Below are 25,730 nucleotides of genomic sequence, written 5' to 3' on the forward strand. Positions count from 1 at the left end.
GGCAAAAAGAGTGTGACCGAGGGTGGACAACGCTTCCCTACTCTGTGCTGATTGGATCTGTTGTTTTTTCGGGTTGCTTTTAATCCCAAGGTAATGATGACCTGAACATTTCTACCCCCAGAGCAAGCCGGGACAGGAATAAATCTGATCTGATGGCTCCGTGTGCCTTGCGGAGTGAGCAGGGCGACGCGCTGGGCTGTGGGTGGCGCTCCGGCCCAGGCCAGGGCGCTCTGTCCCTGAGAGCGGGCTAGTCCCCCCAGCGGTGCAGGCCGTCACAGGACCCGGCCGTTTAAAGTCAGCAGGTTTTAAGGCTTTGTGCTGACGGTAACTTCTGTCATACGTTCCCGTCCATCAGCAGAATTTACAAACAACGCTCAATTACAGCGATTGGGTGGGCTAGTCAGTCACACGGGTCAACCTGCATTCTCCGAAGTCCAATGTCTTTTTACCAAAATTGAGGAAAAAATGGTATTTATGTTCCATATGGTCTAAATACCAGGTTTGTTGCTGTGTCGTTTTAGGAGGTGTGCGTCAAATTACCTAAGGGGAGGGAAGGGCCTGAAAAAACGATTGCGCGAACAAGGAATTCTTACTGCATCTGCACACAAAACCCATCTAACAAACCAAGTTAAGCGTGAATGCCACACGGCGTTTTAAGAGCAAGTACGGGACGTTACATGCCTTTGAAAAACTGAAGAAAAAAAGAGAGAGAGGAAGGAAAAAGAAGAGAAACACTGAAGAAAGCATAAAATAGCAGCCAGCTTTCTCATGTGCTGAAATTGTGTCTTTCGGGTGAACCCCCAAACTTTGCTATGCTATCCACTCTTCTCACGTTTTGGTCAATACTAGCTTCTGAATTAGAAGAGACTTTATCAACTGCTTTAAAATGCTATACCTAAAATGCAGACACATTTAATTAGACTGTCACCACTTTGACTAGCCATCGGGGTAGCGCGGAATTGTACATGAAAACGGGTAATTCTCTTCCGGGCTCCTCTCGGGAGGTGAAGACCAAGTCCGCTAGCAGCTGTCAACAAACTTCCCGTGCAGGCAGGAATCTTACGGTCACGTTGGGATGTCCTTCATTCCTTACTATAGGAAGTATTCAGAAAACAGTGTTTTTTTGGGGGGGGGGGAGGAAGTGTTAACTATTAAACAGAAATAATAATTCTCTTAAGCATATAAACAAAGTTGAGCAAAGAGTAAGTTTGAAGCTTATGTGCCTTTTAATATCTAAAAGCAAGATGAACAGAAAATGATAACAGGTTATAGGGCTTTTTTGTTATGAAGATACAGACTCACTTACTCTGAAGAACCTGTGGTAAAATTTAGAGAGGTGACTAGAGGATCCTGGCTGAATTCCCAGGCTCATCTTAAAAGAGTCAGTTTGGTCAAAACTGTTTGGCCTCCTTAAGAAACGTACTAGTGCTGGGTGCTTGCCGTTTCTCTTAGGAAAAGGCTTGACAGTTAGTGATTTTCTTTTCTAAGTTTGGCCTTTTGCAATACTTTTGAGAAGTGAGCCGCACATCTGCCATTGATACTATTTTTTTCACATGTCATCAGAAGCTACTGACTGAGTTCAAACCAAACAAGAAATTTAAGTTCATGAAGTGGTTTCACTGAGTTTTCCGACCTTCTTAGCAGAAAAAACAAGAGACACAATACTGTCAGCAGAGCCGTGCTGTGTCACGGGTCTCCCTCCGCCAACCGCCGTTCGCAATGCAGCATCCGCCAAGCAGAAGCATCTCTAACCAACGCCCTTGCTCCTTAGTGCAGACTTTATGCGCGTCAACACTCTTCTTTCCCCTAGAAATTAACCCTATTTTAAATCTCCAAATGTTAAGGGCCTTGGGCAAAAGTAAACTGAAGGCAGAAGGCAAACAGCCCTCCCCTTGCAGTGGAAAACAACAGAAAAGTGAGAGAGAGATGAGGAGGAGGAATTACCAGCTGATTTCATAACAAATCCATGCCTCCCAGACACATACATAGGAAATCAAAACCTAGACACGTATAACTTGGACATCCAAAGGGGACTGCTACTATTCAGACATTCGGAAAGAGTTGTTGAAATTTCTACTCATGAAGCAGCTCTTGTAGGCAGTTCGGGGATTTGAAAATCTCAGGGACTTCGCTATCCAGCTTGCAGATGACCTTGTATATGGCCTTCTTCCAGGAAGGATCAACATCTTTGCCTGCAATAATGGCATTGAAAAACTCCCGTAATGTGATCTGCGCAACTTCCAGGAATCTCTCTGGAACCTGCTGATACAAGGAGACAATGGCATTAATAAAGTTTTCAGTTTCAAGTCTCCAGTTCTTCAAAGGAAACGGAGCTAAGTTCTTTCTTTGAGAAAGGGGCTTACGCGGCACCTGCATTTTCTAAAAATGGCCGGCCTCCCTTCTCTTAGGCGAGGTCGTTATATATAGCAGCATTGTAACGTGGGGTTGACAGCTTTGTAGAGTTTTAGGAAGAGACGTGTGCCAAGGGCGCAAGCAGACCTGTTGAAAGGCTAGGGCTCCGCTGTGCATGTTAGGGTCAGGGAAAGGGAACGCGCTGTTGGGATTCCGCAGGGCCTTAGACAGGTGTGTTCCAGGAGCAGGTCTCCGACCGACCTTTCAGAATGTGACTCGCGTTTGCTTTTGATTTCCGTTATGAAAACAAAGTGTGTTCTCAAACGGAGAATAATAAATAATTGGCCTCTGATAGACACTGAGCCCGAGAAAACCAAAAATTCCATTGCCTGGCCGTACCAGAGGGCTGACTCAAACGCTAAAGTGTCTATTCGAGTAATCTGTACTATCGAGTAATCTTCATACAGAAAGGAGTATGATAAAAACATTAATACTGAGTCCCAAAACCCAAAGTTTGTATTGAATCCTAAAATTCTACAAAAGAAAATACTTTACCTTGAGATGAGAATTGCTCCATAAGAGATTAATTTACGCAGCTGATAAAAATAATAAAGACTAACATTTTTGGAGTGTGTCTTACGTGTTGGGCACTGTGTTATGAACTGAATGTGAATCATTTGATACCCCAACGTCTTTACTTGGCGATATTATCCCCATTTTACGGTGAGAAAAACTGAGGCTCACTGAGGTCAAAGGAATTGTTCAAAGTCATTATACGCCAAGGTAAACATTCTCCAAACATTCTTTTTAGAATCCCTAATTGTTAATCCTTATTTTCCATAGCAATTAGTACATATGTGTAGCGTGTGTGTGTGTGTGTGTGTGTGTGTGGTGTGAGCTTGTTTATTTAATAGTCTGACCTCTTATCTAGGGAAAGGAGTAGCTGTTGATGTACTTACTTAGTATTCTAAAGCATGGCCAGTCTCTCCCTACACCAAGATAATGGATTCACAGAATCATCCCATGAACTCATAATTCTCCAAGCACACATTGACACTCAGTAGATCTCTTTTAGAGGGGTACTTCTGCGTTCGTAATGTTTTATTTTTGCAGTAAGTGCAGACATACGAGGAAGTCAATGCCCCGTGATTGTACGTGAAGACAGATCTGTCTACGCAGATAAGGGGTGATTTTCATCTCAGCTCAGACATGCCACTTATCAAACTAAAAGGGAGGCACTGTCCTGTTGAACATATTTGATCCTTTCCTCCCCATCTTTTCTCAATTTGTGCAATGGACCTTTCTATAATGACAGCAACTGCTAAAGAGAGCGAGAATGATCACCATTTTCACACAAGTTATTTTAAACATTTAAAATCAGACAAAGAAGTTCAGTGCTTCCCATGGCAAGTCATTTGTCCTTTGAAAGAAACCTAATGATTCCCCAGAAAAAATAAAAAAGGGCCCCCAGCGAGGGCCTATCAGGATCTAGAAAAAGTGAGAATTTTGAGTAGCTCCTCCCAAAGGCACACACACTGGGCAGTTCCTCAGGACACAGTCCCCAGAGCTGCCTGGAAAACCATCATAACACAACCTTGTCCCCCATCCATGTGCAAACCCATCTACCCCAAAGGCCATTCCCTGCTGAGAAGTCATCTGGATTTTCTACAGAACTTGGGCGACTTTCCCCCAAATCTCCCGCATACACATGAGTGAGTATTTGTGGGATGGGAGGAGCCTGGAGGAGACATTAGCACTCCCACTCACCTTTTTCTACATAAAAAGTCATTAAGCAGTTTTGCTGAGTACTCACCCCTCTTCCCCCAAAGATGATCCTTCCCATTGGATGAGATGGGCATTACTGAGAGAGGGAATCTGGCTGGAGAACAGTTAGGCAGCACAGCTACCCACTCTAACTACTTGGTTTGGGAGCTGTTAGCCAAATGCTACAGAAACATAATCATAGGCATTTATTAAAATAAACATTTCAAGAAATGTGGTTTTACTGGCCAATGGCAACAGAGCCATGACGCAGATCTATGTTCCTTGAACACCCGGGGACGCTGCGGGGCATGGAGAGCGCTGTGATTACAGAAGGCACCGCAGCTGCTCCCCAGGAAGTCAGAGAAGACTGGGAGCCCCGCTCACTCCCAGACCCCACAGGAGGGCTGGGGAGCCAGGGGCCACGGGAGCAGAGGCTCTGTTCAAGAGGCAGGAATTAGATCCACAACAGCCTCGGCACTGGAGGGGGAGAGGGAGTAGTTATTCTAGGGGTTTGCCTGAGGACAAATCAAAGTAAGTTCTCCGGGGGGCTGTGCCTCCACCTTACCATTCTTATCATTTGCCATGCTTGTTGATGGCTTTCAGTGGCTCCTGTGCTGTGTTAAACATTCATTTCTTTTGGTATGCCTTTGGGCTATCCTTTAACACCTTTTGTATCTGTCTTTTATTTTCTTAAAGATTTTTTTTTAATCGATTTTTAGAGAGAGGGGAAGGGAGAGGGAGAGAAACATCGACGTGAGAGGGAAACATCCACAGGCTCCCTCCTGCACACCCCCTACCTACCTGGGATCAAATCCGCAACCCAGGCACGTGCCCTGACAGGGAATCGAATCTGCAACCTTTCGGTGCCCAACCAACTGAGTCACACCGGCCAGGGCTGTATCTGTCTTGATGTTACTTAACTTTTCACCTACTTATACCTATTGTAATGAATTTATCATAAGAGGTCTTTAGATAAGGAGCCATGGTTTCTATTCGCGCATCCCCCATGATGTTTAGCAGCATTCTTTTGAACAGTCTTTGATAAATAGTTCCTAATGAGATCTTGACTTCTTTACTCCATATTGCTTTAGCATCACATGTGTCTTCTCCCTCAATACTTAAGGAATTTTAAAATAAGATGGAATTTAAAGAGTTGGAATAAATCTCAGAAATCATTTTCTAGATGAAGAAGCTATGAGATTCTATGAAATGAAGAAATTATGAGATTAAGAGACTCATGCCAAATAAGTTGTGCATGTGTCTTTCCATTAGAGCATGTGGGCTCCTTTTTAGGGTATTTTTGTTATTCCTACTTATCTGAGGCATCAAAAGCTTGACAAGCTGTGGATCTGTGATTGAGAAACACCACAGAAGAGTTAGTAACTCAAAATAAATGGGAATGGTACAAAAGATCCCAGGAGGAGACTTTAGTTTTAGGTTTATGTTTGGGAAGGGATAAATTCTTTGCAAACAAATGAAATGGTTTGCTAATTTAGTGCTTACTTTGAGGCAATACTCAGGCAATGAATTGGGCTAGATAAAATAAAGTTATAATGAGATCCGTTAATACTAGGGCAATTAATCTTTTTTGGTGGCTCCACAGAGGTAAACTGATGGGTAGCAACTGATCTGAGAGGGTGCCAATGAATTCCACCTATAGGTAGAAATATCACCCATGAAAAAAAGAGCCGCTTACCTCTCCACTAGAAAATTCTCCCAACTCCACTTAGCAGAGTAAGGTGGGGGGTACTTTCTGATGTTTTGGGGGGTGTCTGAGAATTCAGAGAATGATATTGCCCATATTTTTCTGTACCTCTTCACACCTAATGGATTTCCAATCACTAATAAACATCTGCAGAAAATCCCTTAGTGACAAGTAATCCCTTATCTAGGTTTCTTTTAATAGAACCCAACAATGTGCAGAATGAACCCTAGAGTATCTCCTCAGCATCAGGTGGCAACAGTCAATCAAGCCTCTGGAATGCAAGACAATGCAGGCTGCTGGGAGGGGGGAGGGAAGGCCATGCCTTTGGACATGCCACAGGGGAAAAACAAAAGGCTTCCAAAGTCTCTGGCTGGGTCTCGGAGGCTATTGTGGGAGCCGTGGTGCTGAGTGTTCTTCAGGAGAGGAGAGTGGAAACTTTGCTCTGATAAAAAGCCTCCCAATATAGGAGCCTCACCCCACATGGTCTTGCCTCTCCTTGCCTTGATATTCGGAAGATAATAATACCGCCATGAGGCACTTGAAGGCACTCAAAAATGTGAAGGGGCTGGCTAGCAGCATCTACCAATTTCATCACAATTGTTTGTACTTGAGTCTCCTCGCAGCCAAAGAGGGCCCTGTGGTCTTTGATGAAATGGGGGAAATGGGAGGATGTTTTCCAGTCAGTGGCTGGGCCGTGCGCACGAGCGCGCACACCCGCACACAAGCACGTGCGCACACGGTGTGCTGGGTGGGTGGTTATTTTGCTCTTCTTTACTTTTTATTTTTTATTTTTTATCAGAATGAGTGGCAAAGACACATTTTCCCCCTGTCTTCCTCTCCTCTTCCCAGTTGCTTTACCTTCAAGGATGATTTGTTTTATTAAACTGACTGTCCCCAGCCTCTGCAGTACATAATAAAAGCCTGACATAGCAGGCTGCCTGCCTTCTGTGTCCTGCAGACACTCATCATAAGTGTCAGGACATACCAAGGTTAGCGGTCACTGAAAGTGTGCTCGCTGGCCCAAACCTTGCCAGACGCTCTTGGCAGCTGAATGAATGTCACAGAGAATAGGAGGGGGATTAGAAAGGTTAAAAAGAAGACAGCCTCTCCTATTTTCTGGACAGAGCAGCTGATTTTTCACACCTCTGAAACATCCACAAGCTCGTCCATCGGCCTCTTGCAGGGGACCTAAACCTTGCCCCTTGGGCAGCTCCCCATGGACACCTTTCCCTCCTTGATCCCCTTAAAAAGATGGTCCACCGGCCTCATTTCACCGGTGAAATGATCTTTGCTGAAATGCGCAGAAACAAACCAGGCAGAGACCCCTCTCCCTGGCCCCTCCCCAATAACCAAAGACTCAGAGGGCTTGTCCAACTTATCAATATATCACGATCTAATCAGAGGAGATCATCTTTTCAGTTCATCTTTTCAACGATTGTTATTTTTCAGACTTACTTGAATGGAGAGATGGAAAGGGAAGCCTATGTATGGGAGGAAGCTGCTCACTGATGGGAAAGTAAAATGCTGGCTAGTCCTGGGGCGAATCAGTTTGCGTGTGGATTTTCTTTCTTCTACCTCCTCCATTTTCATTTTTTTTTTTTAATACTATAAAAGGGCAATAAAATGCTGACTGTAAGAAGACAATGTCAAGGAGAAAAGGGTACTGGTATTTTGGATCCTCTTCACTGCTCGCCTTGGAGAGAGAGTTATTCTTGTCACAACCCTTTTGTCTGCATCTGCTGACTGCTTGCCCGTAGCCAGCAGCATACTTGGACTGTTTTGTCACCTCCTAACATCACATGCATCAGCTGTTGGGCTTTTGTTACGGGTATTGTAGAACTAATCCGCTGTGGCTGTTCTACTGTGCAGTAAATAAAACAGAAACGGGCTTCTCAGACAATTCTGCATGAATATTTCAGATGGCTTTACAACTCCGATTCACGAAATCAAATAAATAAATAACTCCCACAGCCCCCCTCTCCCAGCCTCGACCCACACGCAGAAACAAAACCCCTCCAACTAGACCCAGATGCCTCCAAGTCCACCGCATTGAAGGCCCTGACTTGAGCCTTCAAGCAGTTGTTTCAGGGAAGTTGAAAGAACGGTGCTCTCTAAACTTCAGCAGCCCGCTATTCATGTTTATGAGGAGAGTTAAACACAGCTGATTCTGAAAACTGGGTAAGCGGCTTTGAGAATCTGGAGAGCTCCTTTTTTCTCCTGGTGCTTTCTGGGGAGAAAAAATGTAATGCCATCAGAAATATATAGTTCGAGTTGCCCCGTCCGGCTGCCTTTATTGTTTCCATGTGCATTTTCTTCCCTTCCACTCCTCTGCAAGGGGTCAAAGGAAGCTGCATGTGCACCGAGTTCATCCCCAGAGCCTTTCTAAGCGTCTGACCTGTGCGGGACCACAGAGGGGAAATAAAACGTGGGGCTGGGATTTTCAAAACAGAGTTTACATCACGAATCCTCTTACAGCATAAACAATGCACTAATCACACCTAAGGAGGCACTTTTCTAGGTGACCTCTAAGTGTCTTTGGAGAAGTTAAATGAGAAAGGGCATGTGCTCGGGGATGTGTGCCCACGCACACGCGGAGATCCTTCCAGAGGAGACAAAGTTGAAGAGCTTCCCCAAGCATCCATTCACCCTGGTGTGCACATGATTCCGCTAAACAAACGCTCCTGTCCCTGCTGTTTGTTAAGTAAATATTGATCAAGGAGGGACACGTCTCCTGACAGCGGTGGCACAGGCTGGGGACTTTACTGCAGACAGAGTGGACATAAATGGATAAACTCGGGTGCTTTAGTGAGTCCTCACAGAGATTATCAGGTGAAAAGGCACGAGCAGATACGTTATTGCTGCACCTCTCCACTCCCTCACTCTCACTGAATTCTCCTGCCAGAGGCAGAAGAGAGAAATCATGGAGCTATGAAATACGGTCACAAGACGCTGCTCCATGGGGTCTCCCCTTGCAGCCATGTGGGCATTTATCCTGTGAGTACAGCCAGGGACCCACTGGCCCTTCAGAGGGGAGAGATGGGGCAGGATGCTATGGGAGCGCATCGTGGGACTGGGTCCCAACGCCCTCTCATCACCTGGAAGGCTCAGCCGGGAAAGCAGGCACGAATGTGCTTTGGAAAGCAGAAAATATCATCTGAATGTAAGGTGGGCTTCTTTAAAGAAGAGTCCGATTCCTGGGAGGCGTTTCACTGTGATTAATAAATGTGAGCAGAGTGGCATTTTGGGAGGTGCTTTGAGGAGGTTCGCTTGGCTGATCTTATTGGCTCAGTCAACAAGTTGAGAAAAGTTGCTTTGTGTTCCCAGAGCTTCATTTTCGTCATTTCATGATTGTGACTTGAAGCCTTGAGCTTCAAGAGCTGAGTGGGCCTGGTGTTTCCCTGGGAAGACCAGCCTTAAAATCATCTCTGGAAATTAGGTTTTGTGTATAAAACACTGAGCACCATGGGCAAAAAGCAAGGCATTATACTTAGGGTGCCCATCAATGGATACATATCACATTTTACTGAGATGCTCACACGTACGTCTGGAAGGACTGGCATTACCCTCCATGAGCACTGGCTGCGGAGCTGCCTGCAGATGCCTGCCGGCTGGGTTGCACCAGCCACTGAGCTTTGGGCTAAAGTCTCTTTCATTCTGATGCTTCGAGCCACATCCAGCTTTCGGAGACCTTACAGGATTAGACTAATGTGATGTCCATGCAGTTTTAGGCCTATGAGTGGGCTCACTTCCTAGTACTAGTCACAGGTTTGCTACTTAAATATGTGAAGAGCAAATGCTTTTAGGAAGTGGCTAGAGTTCAAGGCTGTCCTTAAAAAACAAAACAAAACAACTGAAAAAAAAAAGATCCATCAAAAAAACCCGTGTTTCTTCCATCTAAGCAAAGGAACACATGGCAATAACAGTCTGTATCATTTTTTTTATAAACCTTCAAAAGAACAATGTTCTGTTGAGCGAAATTCAGTAGCATTCTGTAAACATTAATTTAAGGAAATCAATAGACTCAGTGAGCTAAAGCCATATTGCAAGATAAACTGGCCAGAGTGCCACTTTATCAAATAGATTTTCGTTTTCTCAGCTAGATAAAGACAGTTTCAAAACGGAGCAACGTGTTGCAACCAAGGTTTGAGAAGTATGTGGCCTTCAGAAGGTCTGCTTGCTCCTACTACAAAGCTGGATAAACACACTTTAAAAATGATAAGATGGCTCGGCATTGATTCGGCTTTCCATTTTTACAGATAGATTTCTTGGTTGTCTCCCAGGAAGAGAGTAAAATAAAAAACCACACATTCAGAATAGAAAATGGACTTGAGAGAAGGAAGGGGTTAAACTGTCTTGAGAAAGGGAGCTCTGGGGGCAGTCAGTTGATGCCTGACTTTAAAAAAGAAAGGAAGAAAGAAATCTTTATTCATGCTGACCTGATGGGCAACAGGCCTTCTTGCCAAAATCCAAAAGCCAAACTCTCTGGTGGGTTTGGGATCAGAGGTTTCAGCTGGTGGAAGCTGCTCCCGGTCTGTGCTCACCAGCAATGTCATGTTAATGTGCGAGGGAGTGGGGGTGGGGAAATCGACCCAGGGAAAGGCTGGGGAAGGGTGGTGAGCGAGACCCACACAGCAGCCCCCGTTTCTCTCAACCAGACTGAAAGAGCTGCAGAGATCATTAGAAAAAGTGGCCAAAGGAAAGCAGGTTTCTCTGTCTGTGGCCACTTCAGGGGCCTATAAGGAGCCTGTGGCTGTACACATCCAAGTTAGACCACCTGACATGCCTCAAGGCCACACTAGCCCTTATAAATGCCAGAAGAGTAGCCACCAGATGTTGCTCATTGGAAGAAACGTAATAGAAAGAGTGAGCAGTGACATGGAGACTGCGAGGATCTACCTTAGGTGGACAGTGGGCCTCCATGACAAGGATCTCAGGAAGCGGACTCTGGTCTGTAGTGTGGGCAGTGGGGGCCAGGCCTGGCCATCACCACTCGTGCCCTGAGCATTTTCTTTGTTTCCTCACCTGAATTTGCGTCTTTATCTTTCAGGAGTGGCTATTTAGAAAATAAAGAATCCACAAAAATTTTTCTACAGCTTTAAAATATCAATAACATATGTCTCAATAAAAACACCACAGATTATCCACAATGTGCTAGAATCGAGCACTTTGAATAGTGGTGACTTTCGGGCAGTGAAAACGAATGTCTTAACATCTTCTACTCTGCCTGTTAATAACTTGTTGTGTATACATTTTAAACTATGTGAACATTCCATTGGCAGCTCTGCATATCAACGTCGATAGAAATAGAGCCCTCTCCCCATAGCCCCAAAAAAGAAGGAACTAGTGTGCGGGGAAGAGAATGACCACTGGAAGTCTTGGTGTTATATGTGTCAGGAAACTCAATGGCTGTCATGTTATTTGTTGTAATGGAGCAGATTTTCTGTCCTCAAACTCTGCACATGTTTGAAAGAGTGACTCCAAGATTAAACAAACAAGCAAAAATATAAAAAAAAGCATCAAAAACTAAAATCTAATACTTTTTTCCATCCCTCCATCCCTGAGATACTACAAAGATACTCTCAGACCTTGAAAATAACTGGAGGCTCCCTGGGGGGTTACGTATCTGGGAGGTTGTTCAGGTTAGAGCTGGACCAAGACTATTCCACAGAAGCATCACCGTTTTGGAACTTCAGAACTGGAAGGAAGGGATCTCAGAGAGTAGACATTCTACTAAAGAGAGAGAAAACCTCGGCCAAGGGTCAGCAAGCTTTTCCCACAAAGTGTTAGACAGTCAATGCATGGCCTTTGTGGTCACATTAAATCTCTGTTGCATATTCTTTTTTACAACCTTTTAAAAACATAAAAGTCATTCTTAACTCAAGGTCATAAAAAAAAAAGACGGGGACCCACCTGGCCTATATAGGTCAGCACACTGGCTGCTCTTGCAGGATGGCTGGGATCGCCTCCCCCAAATTCAACCCGCAGTGTCACACCATCCCCAGATGGGTCTAAGGCTGCCATGTCTATGGAGTAGAGTTAATGGGCCGCACAGGGAAGGGGTCAAGAACCAGGAAGACTTCAGCATCGCCCTGCTTTGATTAGGAGAATTTCACGAGCAGCTCTCCTGCCAGCAAATACTTAAATGGACTAAATGGACGAACCTGTCCCTCCTTTACAACACATCTAACAAATCAGCTCAGATGGAAAAATAAGCAGTATACCAGTCACTCTGGAGTAGTCACTAACTTCCCTTCAAGTCAGCCCATGGATGGTGTGCCACTGGCATCTGGGTTCAAGACAGGCTGGCAGTGTCCAGCGTTTCACTTTTGCTCCAATTCCTGGGTGAGGTGTTAAAATAAACAGGGCCAAGCTTGGTGCCATTGCCATTCTTGGATGAGAGATTATCCAAAAACAACTCGGCATGGATTCTCCAATGTTGCACGAAGGAAGCTGGGGCACAGATAATCCAGGTACTCCTGTTTCGTTGGAGAATGCATTACGTGATTGTCTTCTGCGGGAGATTTACCCTCATAATTAGGCTTTGCCTGGGCTAACATTAAAACTCGTCTGTGTGCCCTGTATTCATGGATGGGGCAATGTGAGTGGGGAGCCCAGGGAGGAACTGTTAGGAAGCGGGGGTCAGGCTGGACCATGAGAATAGCATCGCTCATAGTGAGCAACAAAGAAAGTACAGCGAGATACAGCTGACAGTCAAACAGCCTCAGAGGTCCTGGGAGATGCTGCCACTCTGCTCACAACAGCATGTGCATCCCACATAAAATCCGGGCTGCTTTGGGAAAGGACTGGGATTAAAGGCCCCAGTCCTATCATTTGGTTTTGACTGAAAGATCTTTGTTCTGTCAGAGAAATTCCATTTTGTGTTTCTAGAGAATTCTTTTGGGTCTCCCCTCCACAATGACCCTTTGCAAAAACCAAGGATGAGCTGTATTTCAAAAGCAATCTAAGAGCTTATGAAGCACTTTGAAATTGCTTTTTCAAGAAAGGTAAATAGTTTGGGGAGGCAGAGAAACAGATGCCAGTAAGGCCCAGGATCCTTTGGAAGCCCCCTACCAATGCCTGATAGGACTTGAGGTGCTGTTCGAGAATGAGTCTCAGGATGCTGGCAGGCCTAGGACTGGCCCTGCTGACAGGCCATGCCAGGAGCCGACACGCAGGCTGTCTTGTACACTTGCAAGTCACGTAAAATGGTAAATCTCCGAGAACAGTCTCTGTATGAAAGGAAGTGGAGTGGCCTTGAAACCAAAGCCTTTCATCTTCTTCCACCTGCTTCTGCTTCTGGCCATTTCTCTGCCTTCACCCCTCTCAACGCCCTACACTTGTTCTCAGTGAATATATTACCTTTTACTAAATGCCATTTGTAGTACCCGATTTTAATAAAAAATGTTCAAGTAGTCTTTTCAAAACAGAAGTTGGGTACAATAACCATAAGAAAGATGAAAAATACATATCTAAATGACTCGTGAGGATTTCCTATCTACCCACCACACTCATACACATCTACAAAACCCCAGTGGAAAAACCTTTCATGACCCAGGTTACTATCATTCGGGGAATAAAGGAAAGAATGGTTTTGCTTTTGTAAAATTTTCTAACCAAGCCTAGTAATGAAGGTGGTTATACTGTCTAGAACAACTAATTCTGTCTTGAAAGAGAGGAGATGTATGTTTTATAGAGGTTAGTAACATACTACGAATGCTGATCTGCTGAGTTGGGGTGGGGTCCAGGTAGAATGCTTGTGGGGATGAGTATATAGATTCCCCGTTAGTTTGTTCAGGTCAGTACCATCTAGAAAGCCCACAGACATGAGGACTTCATAGATGAACTCCTTACTGTTTGGCTGCCCTAGCCAACACAACAAATAAAGTGAGCAGCAAGTTTAAAGATTAGTGCTAATTCAATCAATAAACTGTTTATGAATTTGAGAAATTAGTCTCTTTAATCCCAGCAAGGGAATTGCCATGTCTCCAAAGGTACTGTTCAGAGATCTGCAAAGTGAGCCTTGGGGGAACACCAAAATGGGCACCCTGGAGACCTCTACTGAGATAATTAAGCCATAGTAGAGCTACAGGGTGGAAGTGGCCCTGGGTGGATTCCCAGGGGATCCACAGTCACTGCTTAAAGAGTTGCAATGCGCCCAGGATTTATTTAGAGAATGCAGAATGCCTTCTATTCTCAAATCACAGAATTTCAGACCTAGAAAAAGCTCTGTTTCATCTTAGCACTTTACGGGTGAGCAAAGTAGAGCCTCCTGAGGCAGGCGCTGCCCGATGCAGACCCTCCAACCTGGTGCTTCTTTCACCGTAGCCCGTCACCTCATGGCTGTCCTTCTCATCTGGGACCTAGAAATCCAGAGATGTTCCAGGCTGATGCCACCTTGACAGCCACACTTGGGGCGGGGGGGATCACTTTCTCTTTTTAAAAGCAGTTTTGCACTGACTCTTTGTCCCAATTCTGATGAGAACTCTCTGTTTGCTCATTTGTTTGTTTTCCTATTTAGGGTCAGCAGGAAATGAGGCAATACTTGGACAAGGTAACTTTCATTTGGCTCTACAGATGCATAAGAACAAGTGCTTATACAGCACTTATGCTGTGCTAATATAGCCACATGTATTCATTTAGTTCGCAGGACAACTCTGTGAGGCAGGCGCTACTGTTTTCCCCATTTTATAGATGAGGAAACCGAGGCACTGAGAGGGGAAGACACTTGCCCAGGGTTCACTGCTGGAAAGCGGCAGAGTGGGGATTTGAACCTGGAGACTGTTTCCAGAATCCACGCTCTTTTGAGTTCTACACTATTATTAGCCCAGGACCACTGACCTTGGACTCTCCAAAGGATTTCCTTTCATAAATTTCAAGGTGATGCTTTTATATGAAATAACATCTACTTGTAAGTAAACATTCTGTTTCCTTCCTGAGAATATAATTTAGAGACCAGGGCATTCTTTTTCTTTAGGTTGTCATTTTTATAGACTCAAGCCCAAGAATAAGGCTGTGTCTTCACGATGTCAAAGGCTCCTAACTTTATCTACAAAAACACTGCAAACATCTGGACGGCATGGTAGATCTGCCCACTGTTTATTTGGCTGAATGTGTCCTGTAGACACAATCAGATTTGCCAGAATACTTGCCAAGAGTCCCATAAATTGGCTTATAGGCTCTTTTCACTAATAATTGCAACTGAGAGGCTACTCAAGAAATCCAACTTCTGAAGATAAACTTCTGGGGCAATCAGAAAAGTCCCACTGGGTGTGTTCATGAGGTACAATCCCACACTTGGAATTCTGCTCCATTGTCACCTAACTCCTTTAACTGTCCCTGGGAGAACACAGTCACACCGAAGCTCATTATAGAAGGGCAACTAAAATGACCGGGGCAGCCCACTAACCGTATGAGATTAGACTTTTAAAAAGGATTAGAGCTCCTTAATCTGCAGAGATGAAGATTAAGGGGCAGTAATGATCAAAGTCTATAAAATCAGAAAGGAAATGGAGACTATGGCCACAGCCCTCTCCACAAATCCCGTGATATTATAACAAGGGATATCCCTTTGGAGTTCCAGGGAAATCACTTAAGAGCCATAAAAAGAAGATACTATTTTCACAGCAGGTAATAAATATAGAGAATTATTATCTTGAAAAGTGGTATATTCTGAGAACGGGGCTAGGTCTGAAAGGGTTTAAATAAACCCTTGGGTAATAAAACCATAATGATGTAATAATGGGAAGTTGGGAATGTTCTGGGGACATCCTGAGTCTTTTGAAAATGGTTCAGTCAATGACAGGTACAAGCTCTCCCAATATGCTCCCTGCCTAGAGCTGGTGTCCTGCTGATCTGGCCACCTCTCTCCTCATTGTGTCAGCTGGGTGGTTCCTAATATTCAGAACAGGGCTCGGCGACAGGAAACTCAGGAATCTGAACAAGATGGCAACTTACTCCTCAGAAGAAATGCTCTCTGATCTTCACCAGGGTCTTTGCCCTTGGATTCTGCATTAGAATTCAGAACAGTGCTCTGACCATGATTGTCATAAAAATAAGAACTTACTCCTTTGGGTGTACCTTAAACCTAAAATCTACGTTTTCCTGAAACATCACATGTTGGCATGGCTAGGGGACAGAAACTGGTTCAACTCTCTGAGGGGAAAGCTGCTCATAATACGCTAATATAGAGCAATTAATTCAATTTTAAGGGGAAATTAAACATACCAATTACAGAGTACCCATCATAGCCCGAGACGTGAAGCTCTGAAATTTACTGCGGTTAATGCTGAAGCCAGCACACCTTCACCAAAGCTTTGGTTCGGTTAAGTACACAGGATCAAACTTCAGAGAAATGTTTTAGCTCGGTTCCAAAACAGCCAGGTGTTAATCACTTCCAATATCTAATAACAGGTCATCGCTGGGGGCTGAGGAGGAGGTGACAGCAAGGAGAAGGCAGGGGACTATGGTTGGGGGTGGAGGGGAGGTAAAGATTCCACCCAGAGGAAAGAAAGGAGCCTTCAGTGGACTCTAGCATGCACAGCGAGGCACGAGGAACCTTTCCTGCGCTCCCAGTTTAGACCGTTTTCTGGAAACTGGTCAAATGTGGCCATGCACAGAAGCAAAGAAAGGAGCCAAGAAGAGAGGGGGTGGAGGAGAGGGGCAGACGCGGAATACGCAATCCCTAAAAGTCCGAATTCTAACCCGATCTGCCACCCCGCCGGGAGCAACCCCTTGGTATCTTTTCAAACTGCAAGCGGGAAAGCGGCAGTCCTCTCTTGTTGGGGAGCTATTCAAAGTCACCATTCACGTGGCGCATGGAGAAGTGGGAAGGTGGGGGGGGGTGAGTTAAGGAGCAGGGAGTCACCTTCTTTCTCGTTGGAGACTTCAGAGGGATTTGGGCAAGGCAATTGGGACATCTGGAGTTCAGAAGTCGAGGAAAATGGGGAAGAACCGGGAAGATGAATACGCGATCATCAGCTACACAAAGGGACGGAGCAGAAAGAAGCCTGCATTTGGGCACTCGCGTCTGGCAAGGAGGCCGGCAGCAGGGCTAATGAAGCATTTGTGGTGTGGGACGTCTGCCAGAGCAACAAAGAAGATGTGCTTGGGCTCTGCAGATGTGCCAGGGCCCCCAGAGCAAAATAATGACATAATCACCATCAGTGTCACAGACCAGACTGTACACAAGGTGACAGGGGAGGGAGGGCCTGTAATACACACACAGGGAGGACTCTCTGTGGCCCAGGGCGCTGCTGCCCTGAGGCCTGGGATGCAGGCAGGGTGACCTGCCAACCTCTAACTATATCTTAAATCCTAAGGGGAGGCTTATCCCCATGTTGGTAGGTGTTTTTCTTGCAATCCCAGCTACTCTTGATGAGGCAGCAGAAATTGGAAAAGCTTAAGAGAGATTTGGACAGGTTGAAAAAGGCTGAATAGAGGGAAACCAGGGGAGAAATCAGAGGAGGGAGCTTTGAGTCAAACTCCCTCTGCCTTCTGCTAAGTTCTGGGCTCAAACTTTTACGAATCGGACCCAGGCCAGGCACCCCGAGGTATAAATGTTATCAAGGAATTCCATGTTCCATGCTGTAAAGAAGATGCAAGAAATATCTTGGAGAACCTTGGGGGGGGATTGGGGACACAAATGAGCAATAAATGGTCCCTCTCAAGGTGAGTAAGTACAAAAATAACACAGGCAGTTCTAAAGGTCTCTCGTCAGGCCCCGTCACCTGCCGGTGGCTCCTGCCCCATAAGGTGAGAGTGTTGGTACAGCTGTCTGGCTTGTAAGTGACTTTTGTCAGTTTGAAAGTGAAAGTCTGTTTGAGGAGCTGAAAGAACAATAGCCCAGAGCCCGGAAGAAGGGCTTGGAGCACAAAGGACTTAGACCACAGTAGTGTCCCTTTTCACTGCTTCTAATGAAAGATTCATAAGAATAACTTTAATTTTTTATGACCCCCCCTTTTTTCGGTACGACTATATTTGTTGTGTCAACTTCCATCGGCGGGTTCTCTTTAAATACCAAAAGGTGTGTTATGAGAGTGTTTTCAAAGAGCTACGGGGACAGGTTCTGGCCATCCTGTGGGTCCCTTCCTCCAGAACAGACTGCTCAGAGGGACAGAGATTTCCTCTAAATATGGTTTCCTTTGGCCTTGAAGTCGCTGTGGACGCTACAGTGAAGCGATCTTAATCCTCTCTCATGTGCTGGTTTAAGTGCTCCTTGGAAAAATGATTATATTTGTTTTTCTTGGCTCCACTCTATTTACCAGGAACAGTCGTATAATAATCATTAATGGCTCGTTCGTCTTTTCCTTTACTTCTCAAATAGCTGTCTCCACACTGTGTCTTAATTTTGTGTCTCAGCCAAAAACGGGAGAGGGGACCAGCTTGTGTTTGTTTTATGTCATGTTAGCAAACAGCATTGAAGATTGGCTTAAGGCGATCCCTGAAGGTGAAACGATATTTTTAAACCGGAATAATCTACTTTCAAGAACCAAAGCCCTATGAGTCACCAAAAAGAATGTTTGCAAAAATACTTATTCTTGCAAATTTATACTGAGGTGGTTAAGAGAAATGAATGAACGATCGTGAAAATTTCTGCCCTATGGCTGAGAAAAAAACCAAACAGTTAAAAGTGAAATAAAATCAAGGGTGCGGGGGTGGGAGGCAAGGAGGTTTGATTTAAATGCTATCTGCCTCGTGAAAAGGGATCTCCAAGTTTGGAACAAGCCTGGGTTTGCTAAATGAGCCTGCTTCATCGAGACGAAATAAACAGGCTTGTTTTCAAAAGGTTGTTAGAACTTCTTCAGACATTTAATCCAGGATGGGCCGAACACAATGATAACATCCCCACTGAAAGCTCCAACCACCACCAGCGGCTCTCAGCGGAGGACTGGCCCCCTCTCTCCCTTTGTGGGACCCAAAGAGAAAGAGCCTAGGCCAGGAGAACTGAATGTCAGACAATAGGCATCACTCCACACACGGTCTCTGAACTTTCCTCATCTCCGAAGGACAATTAATTACGAAGGCCTTAGGGGTAGGTCGAAGCAAGGGAAAACCCCAGCGCCAGGGCTGCCACCTCTGTGTCTGCTAAATGGCTTCGCCTGTTGGGGTACAGCCACCAAGAGAGCCAATAGATCATGGGGGGGGAGGGGAGGGAGGGAAGCAAAAGATTTTTTTGTGTGTGCGCCTGCCCTTGTATAATTCTATTCTCACTGTGAACTCATCCATACACAAAACACAAGGACATTTTTTTTTTTTTTTTTTTTTAAAGAGAGAAAAGCCACAGGGCAGGTTGCAGCCGAAACGGCCTCTCAGTGGTGTGTTAAAAAGGATGGTCTTTTCACCAAATCATTTCACAGAGGCAAAACAGACAAACACAAAGAGTTGAGACTTTTTCTCCGACATTAAATGGAGTAACTGATAAGGTCAGACATATGATACCTAAAGACATGAATCTGTGAACTCTTGAAGTCAAAGGCCCTCTCTGTGCCGAGGAACAATCTTTCAAAGGAAATAGATCATAGAACGCCACTGAATCCGCTTTAAACTTTATGAAGCAGGAGGGGAAAAAGCTCTAAGTGGGGAAGCTTGACAGAAGAGCCTTGAACTATTTTCTGAAGGAAAGATGAGACCCTCCCTAGGCTGCCACAAAACATCTTTTTTTTTTCTTTTTTTTTTTTTTTCTAAAGGCTCCTCTGAACTTTGATAGGTGCCAAGACACCGCCATTGAAAGCTGTATAATTACGTGCTATAGCCACTGTAGAAAACGCTTTGTTCGTCACAACAAAGGGCAGTAAGCAAAGGAAAGCGACGTTGGCTGTATCTTTTTCTTGAAGAATGTTGCGAGAGGTCACGGAATGCGGTAACTAATAAAGCTGTTGAGTAAGGAGGTTTTCAAGTTGATCTCCCTGTGCTCGAATGTAACCCAACGACAAAGACGACTCGGGGAGCTAAAAATGCAATGACATCCCCAAATAGATGGTAAATCCATGGGCCTGCTTCATTATCCTGATCAACACCTTGAGTTCCAGAAGGACTGGGGCTGCAAAAATGAAGCTCCAAGCAGCACATGATCGAGCCCACCCCCGCCCTGCACCCCACTTCTACCCCGGTGTCTCCACTGCTCTCCCCTTCGCATTTCAGGCCATCATTCTGTGCAAGGACCGTGTTCCCGGACAGCCATGTGTGTACATATATTTGGAGAACATTCATTGCATCTCTTAAGAGATCAATTTGGCTTGTCAGTGGCGGGGCTGGCAAGGAAAGGAATGGTGACGGTTTCTTCGCCTCCCGCCACCCACCAAGAGTGTGTTGCGTGATCATTTAAACAGCTCAGCCGCTCTGAGGCCAAAAGACGGCAAGAGCAGTATAAGGTTCTCACTCATGTGCCATTGTTCCAAATGATCCTCATATTTAAGTATCTATTTGGAGCAGAGGGAAGGGCATCCTAAATCCACCTGTCCTCATTTTTCTTGAAAGAGATGGCAATGTGAATGAAAGACCCGCACATACACTCGATCTTCTTACATGTGCGTTGTGCTGGGAGCGGGAGTGGGTTGGGAGGAGGGTAGGCATGGTGGAGAGGATGCATTCAGTGCATGTATTTAAGTGGGCCTGTGTTTGGGTTGGGGGGGGAGGTGTGAGGGGTGCTGCTTTATTTTCTCTTCCTAAGAATAAAGTCAGAAAACACAGAAAGAGGTCTGCGAAGTCTTCTTCTTGCCTACCATGTGATACCTGGGTTTTAAAAGCCAAACCCCAGGCTCGAAGAGGGATCATCTGCCTAGAGAGATGTTAGTATCTTAGGAAATGGCATTTATACACTGGCTAAACAATGAATCAAAGTCCCCATCCTATTTATTTCTAAACCTTTCATCTAAACACCTGGGTCTTTAGTGAGGGCAAGGGAGCTCAATTGCTCTTATTGGGAACTTGAACCCTGCCTACAGGTAAACAGCTAGCCACTGATGGGCCTAGGAGGGATGCCTAGCGGACCACAGAGGGGGAAGAGCTACCTCCTGGCACTGGAGAATGCGAAAGAGAGTTCCATGCAGCCTTAGAAACTGACGGTGGTCATTACCTTCTTTCCTGCCACAGTTGTGCAGGGAACAAAACAGCAAAAACATCCAGCAACTCACATGCCCTAAAGTATCTGTCTGGATGAAGGTGTCGGTCAACTTACACACAAGACCATCCCCAGCCTCGCACTCTTTGGATCATCCTGCCTTTCTCAGCTGCACCACATCACGAGGCCAGCCTAGGTAACGGGGTCAGACTACGGTGGCAGGTAGTCCTTTGGCCCCTTGGCTGGTGCAATTCACCTTGGTGGCTTACACAGGTCAGTGGCTTAGCTGGGTTCTTTGCCAAAACCTGTAAACCAGCCTCAGAAATTGACAGTGATCCTTGCCTTCTTTCCTGCCACAGTTATGAGGGCAACAAAAAAGCAATAAAATTCAACTCGTATGCCCCGAAAGTCAAAAATGTCAGTATGATTTAAAAACTGGGCCAGAATCCCAAACCCCCCTTTCCCTTCCCATAAAAAAAAATTTTTTTTTTGGAAGCTCTTCAAAGTGAAGTGAAAAGGAAGCATGGAAATATATACCATAACACCTGGAAAGACAAACTTATTGTTGCCAATCTCATTAAATGTGAGAAGTAGGAGCGAAGGATGCAGTTGTAACTGAACACCCCTCCCACACACCTTCGCAAACTCACGTTCCGAGCGAGAGCCCCACTTCACCCGATGCAGCCAACTTTCTGGGCTCTGGCACAAACCAAAAGTGTAGTTCTTGTTTCCCCTCCCTTCAGTGTCTTCTTCCACATCCCCTGGGGCTTCTCGAGCTCTCACCACCCTAAGTCTGAATGCTGTGCCAAGAATCTTGGCAATTGTGTAAATTGATACAAAAAGCAGAACCGCTCTCCCGTCACTCAGAAGGTCCTGACTCATAAAGGCCAGGAAATGCAGGGTCTAGAAGGGGAGAGAAACTCAAGCCACTCCCTCTTCACCAGTGATAAACCTTCCCCATCTGCTCCGAGAGCCAGCAGCAGCAGGGGCCGGAGGGGGATGGTGCTACGTGGTGACAGAGGCGAGACGGAACAGAAAGCTGGAAAAAGACAAGAGAGAGAATGGAAAGGAGGAAGGAGAAAGTCTAGCAAAGGAGGGAAAACAGCCTCATTTTCTGCCATCTCATGCCCCTCTCACCTTGCCTCGACCTGCCCCTTCCCATTTGGAATTACTTTAAAAACAGTATAAATCTTCAGGCAAACTGAAGTTTTCCTTGTACTAAGAACCATATTATTATTACTATTCACAGTATATACGACGATATTGATAAAACACGTAGAAGAGTGGCCAGAGCACACGAGACAATCACTAAACGTTAGCTAAGTTTTATTACTACTACCAACAACTGACTGAGAAATTTAAAATGTGATCAGTAAGATGTTTTATTATCTGACCAACTAGTACTCACTTGGATTAATACATTCCTTTGAATTAAGGATCTTTGGGCATTGTGCAGACATAAGTTCAGAGTCCCGGAGCTACCATGCTTAAAAATTAAGATATAAGATGTATAGTTCTCTACGCTGCCTTCCTCTCCTGTTGTTCATATCAGACTACAGATTCATTTCTCTCGATCTAAGAGGAGAAACTTCAAGCCAAAGTCGTGCAGCGCACATCCTATCAGCTGAGGTATTCGGCTGGGAGCGCCGGGCCCTCTGGCTCACGGCCACGGCCCACACTGGAAAAGCTACTGTGATAAGACCGGTGGCTTCTTAAGCATCTCACTTAAGCACTGACCTCCACGCACACGGGCGCAGAAGAGAAAGGGTCGTCTTATCTGAAGCTTTCGTGAGTACATGCGCCAAAACTGAGAGGCGAAATGAAAAGCTATTGGGCGATGTCAGGACCATGTGGTGGTGGGTGGGTGGCTGGGTGGGTGGGTGCCTACGCATGTGTACGTGGGAGCTTGTGAGTGGAGGGGGCAGGGCGGAATCCAGGCTCCTGTCTCTTTGTCACCACCTTTCCAGAAAGAGCCTAGTTTTACTGAAGGAAGAGTAAGACCCAAAATAGACCAATAACTTGTCCGAAGTCACATGAGAAGTGACAAAATGACTCCCTGGGCCCCATACTCCTTGCACTGAAGCGGTCTTAAAATAGACACTGCAGATAAAGAAGAGGTGGCCTGGCTGGAAGTGGATGTGATTCAGAAAGAGAGAAATATCAGATGTTAATCATATTAAAGAAGGATTTAGATGATGCTAAATGGAGCAGCTTGTTGGGTATCTCTTGATGCCAGCCGTTCCCTGTTTGTGTCATTTCGGCCTTTGTGCTGTGAGCGGGGGGATTAAACTCCAACCAGGTAAGGTTTAAACAACACTAAAAATCCTAATGCGCGCCATCAGGATTTGTCCTCTAAAGTGTGTTACACAACAAAAATGCAGAACTCTCCCAGGAATTCTGGGCGATTCTTTTACAAAGCTAGATGCATGCTACTAAACGAGTGTTTGTCCTAATAAACTATAAAGAGTCCACTAGCACACCGCCAAATTATCTTAGCTTCAAGTTTAAAGCAACAGGCTCGTCAGAAAGGGGTGGTGGTGGGGAGAAATGAAGTTCTTAAGATTTTTAAGAATGTTTAGCTTCAGGAGAAATCTGTTAGTGCTCTGTTAATACATAAACCGGTGCTCTGTGACAACAGACTTGAAAGTTGGGGAGCAGTACAAGGATCCCTACTTTTAATGTGTTCCGTCCAAGGAGCAATGTTGTTTATAACACACTTGGCAAGCAACCTCCACTGGTAGTGGAATAGAAAAGATAAATGGGTGGCTTGTAGTTAACCATACAAACTTTCAAGGCAAAAACCATGACTTCTCCTCACTGCTAAGCTTCCACAGTCACTTCTTTCTAAGCCACCATAGTTGACCTACACTGTTCAGAACAGTGGAAAGAAGGGCCCAAAAAGGAATGGTGAGCAGTGGGAAAGTGGAGGTCAGGTCCGTCTATCGGCAAGACCAGACCAAGGTATCCCTCTCTCCTTTGAAGTTGAGAAGTTCCTGGGCATTTCTGGTTAGTACCTAGCTATGTGAGGAAAGAAACACTATTAACATAAGGTCCCCGCATGAGCAAGTGAGGGAGAAAACATTCCTATCCTTGAAATAATAAAAGTAAAGGAGCAACTTTGTCAAGCCACCGCCTATCTACTCTCATCATTGGGGGCTCGGTCTGCAGAACTTCCCCCACATTCCCACCTCCAGCTACTGTTGCCGCAGCCAGCAAGGCTCAGCAAAATGCCACTGAGAGTGCTGGAAGATTCGTTCGTGTTTTCTCATAGAGAGTCATCATGCTGCAATGAAAAATGTTCGCTGAGATACCACATTAGCCAGTAAAGAAATGTCTTGCTCAGAGCCACGTATCTTATTGCTGCATAGATTTTGCTTTCTGGGAATTGTCCATACTGCTGTGTATCTAGAATATGTATGTGGCAGATACATAAGCATGTATAAGTGTATGAACACAGAGAGATACATAGGCAAAATAAACACACAAGTTCCTCCTCCCCAAACAACAAACATAGAAACAACAAACAAAAAAACTGTTGATGGATCTCTTAAAATACGCACTTAGTAAATTCTCATACCATTTCTTCCATAAAGGAAATAAATGCTGATTAAAGTTAGAAACCATGGAATCACTCCCCCATCAACATTTCTAGACTTTCTCAGGCAACAACTTTCTCAGTTACCATTGCTCATTGCATATTTTCAGCTCTGTCAACAGGCTGGAACCTAAACGTGAAAAAGGCCTATTGGGGCAGGGACCTCTTCTCTGGAAGGGGGACACACTGTATGTGCTCCTTGCTGCCATTTTCTCTGGATTCTCCAGTTCCTTGTCCCTGAGGCCAAAGGGGAAGCAGCAGAGCTGGGCAGTGGGAAAGAAAACAGAAGTGGGTCAGGTGCCCAGGACTCTGATGGGAACCATGGGGGGTGGTGGGGGGCTCCTCGCTGTTGTCCTACCTCTTACCCACTGGGGGGTATTTCGTGAAATACCAATACAAAAACAGATGAACATTTCTAAAGCAAACAAACTTTAAAAAAAGGGGAGATGACCAAAAGATAAAGATGAGTTCCTACCTCAAAGTCATTTGCTTTATTGTAGTGCATGTTCAGAGCCCTGTACAGCTCACAGTCTCTGGTTATAGACAGCTCTTCAGTACTGGTGACTCCGTCGTTGATGGCCTGACGCGCGTACTTCTCCATCTGAATGTAGTAAAACTCACGGAAATTGCTAAACCACTTGATGAGCTGAGAGGTAATGCATCTGTTGAACTGTTAAATTTAAATATTGAAAGGGATAAGAACTCTGCCATTTTCTTCATTTATTCTTTAAGCATTCAAAGCATTTTTTAAGTCCCCCTCCCCCCCCTTACTTGGGAAGGAATGTTTTTAATTCCACCGAAATGATGGCAAGAGAAGCAAGAGTGACGATATAGTTATAGAATATTATAAAACCTATGAACAATGGGAGTCACATCACAACCCTTCACATTTCACATAAGAAGCTCACATTCTCAATCTGATTGTCCTAAAGCCAAATAGCTTCCTTTATACACTGTCCATCTTTCAGTGAAACAACTTGTATTTGTATATTTCTGATGGAAACTCATTCAAGACATGGAACCCTGGGAAGAGTTATTACTTTCAAGTACCAGAGATGATAAACCAAAGACTTCGCCATTAGCTTGATTTTTTTTAAAAAATGAGAGATTGTGTCATCACACAACAGCCTTGTTTGATGCTGGCGCATGGCTTTCACACAAAGGGGGGGGGAGGCTGCCATTTGCTTACTCTTTTGGTAAATGGGTGATCCCCACAGCCATCCTCCTGTGATTCCACTTAATGTTTGCAGGTGGTA

The 25,730-nt window shown here is 45.1% G+C and overlaps 1 protein-coding gene across 1 annotated transcript in view; it reads right to left on the bottom strand.

Moving 5' to 3' along the window:
* Window positions 1–219: 219 nt before the first annotated feature.
* The window catches only part of PROX1 (prospero homeobox 1), a 47,800-nt gene continuing 22,289 nt past the window's right edge, over window positions 220–25,730 (bottom strand). Inside the window, exons 4-5 of the mRNA XM_016224665.2 lie at window positions 24,950–25,144; window positions 220–2,259 (exon numbers count right to left, since the gene is read on the bottom strand). Coding sequence (XP_016080151.1) covers window positions 2,074–2,259; window positions 24,950–25,144 — 381 coding nt within the window. The 3' untranslated portion in view covers window positions 220–2,073. The remainder of the gene's footprint in view (window positions 2,260–24,949; window positions 25,145–25,730) is intronic.

This window comes from Miniopterus natalensis, chromosome 19 (assembly GCF_054644295.1).
Source record: "Miniopterus natalensis isolate mMinNat1 chromosome 19, mMinNat1.hap1, whole genome shotgun sequence".
Taxonomy (NCBI): domain Eukaryota; kingdom Metazoa; phylum Chordata; class Mammalia; order Chiroptera; family Miniopteridae; genus Miniopterus; species Miniopterus natalensis.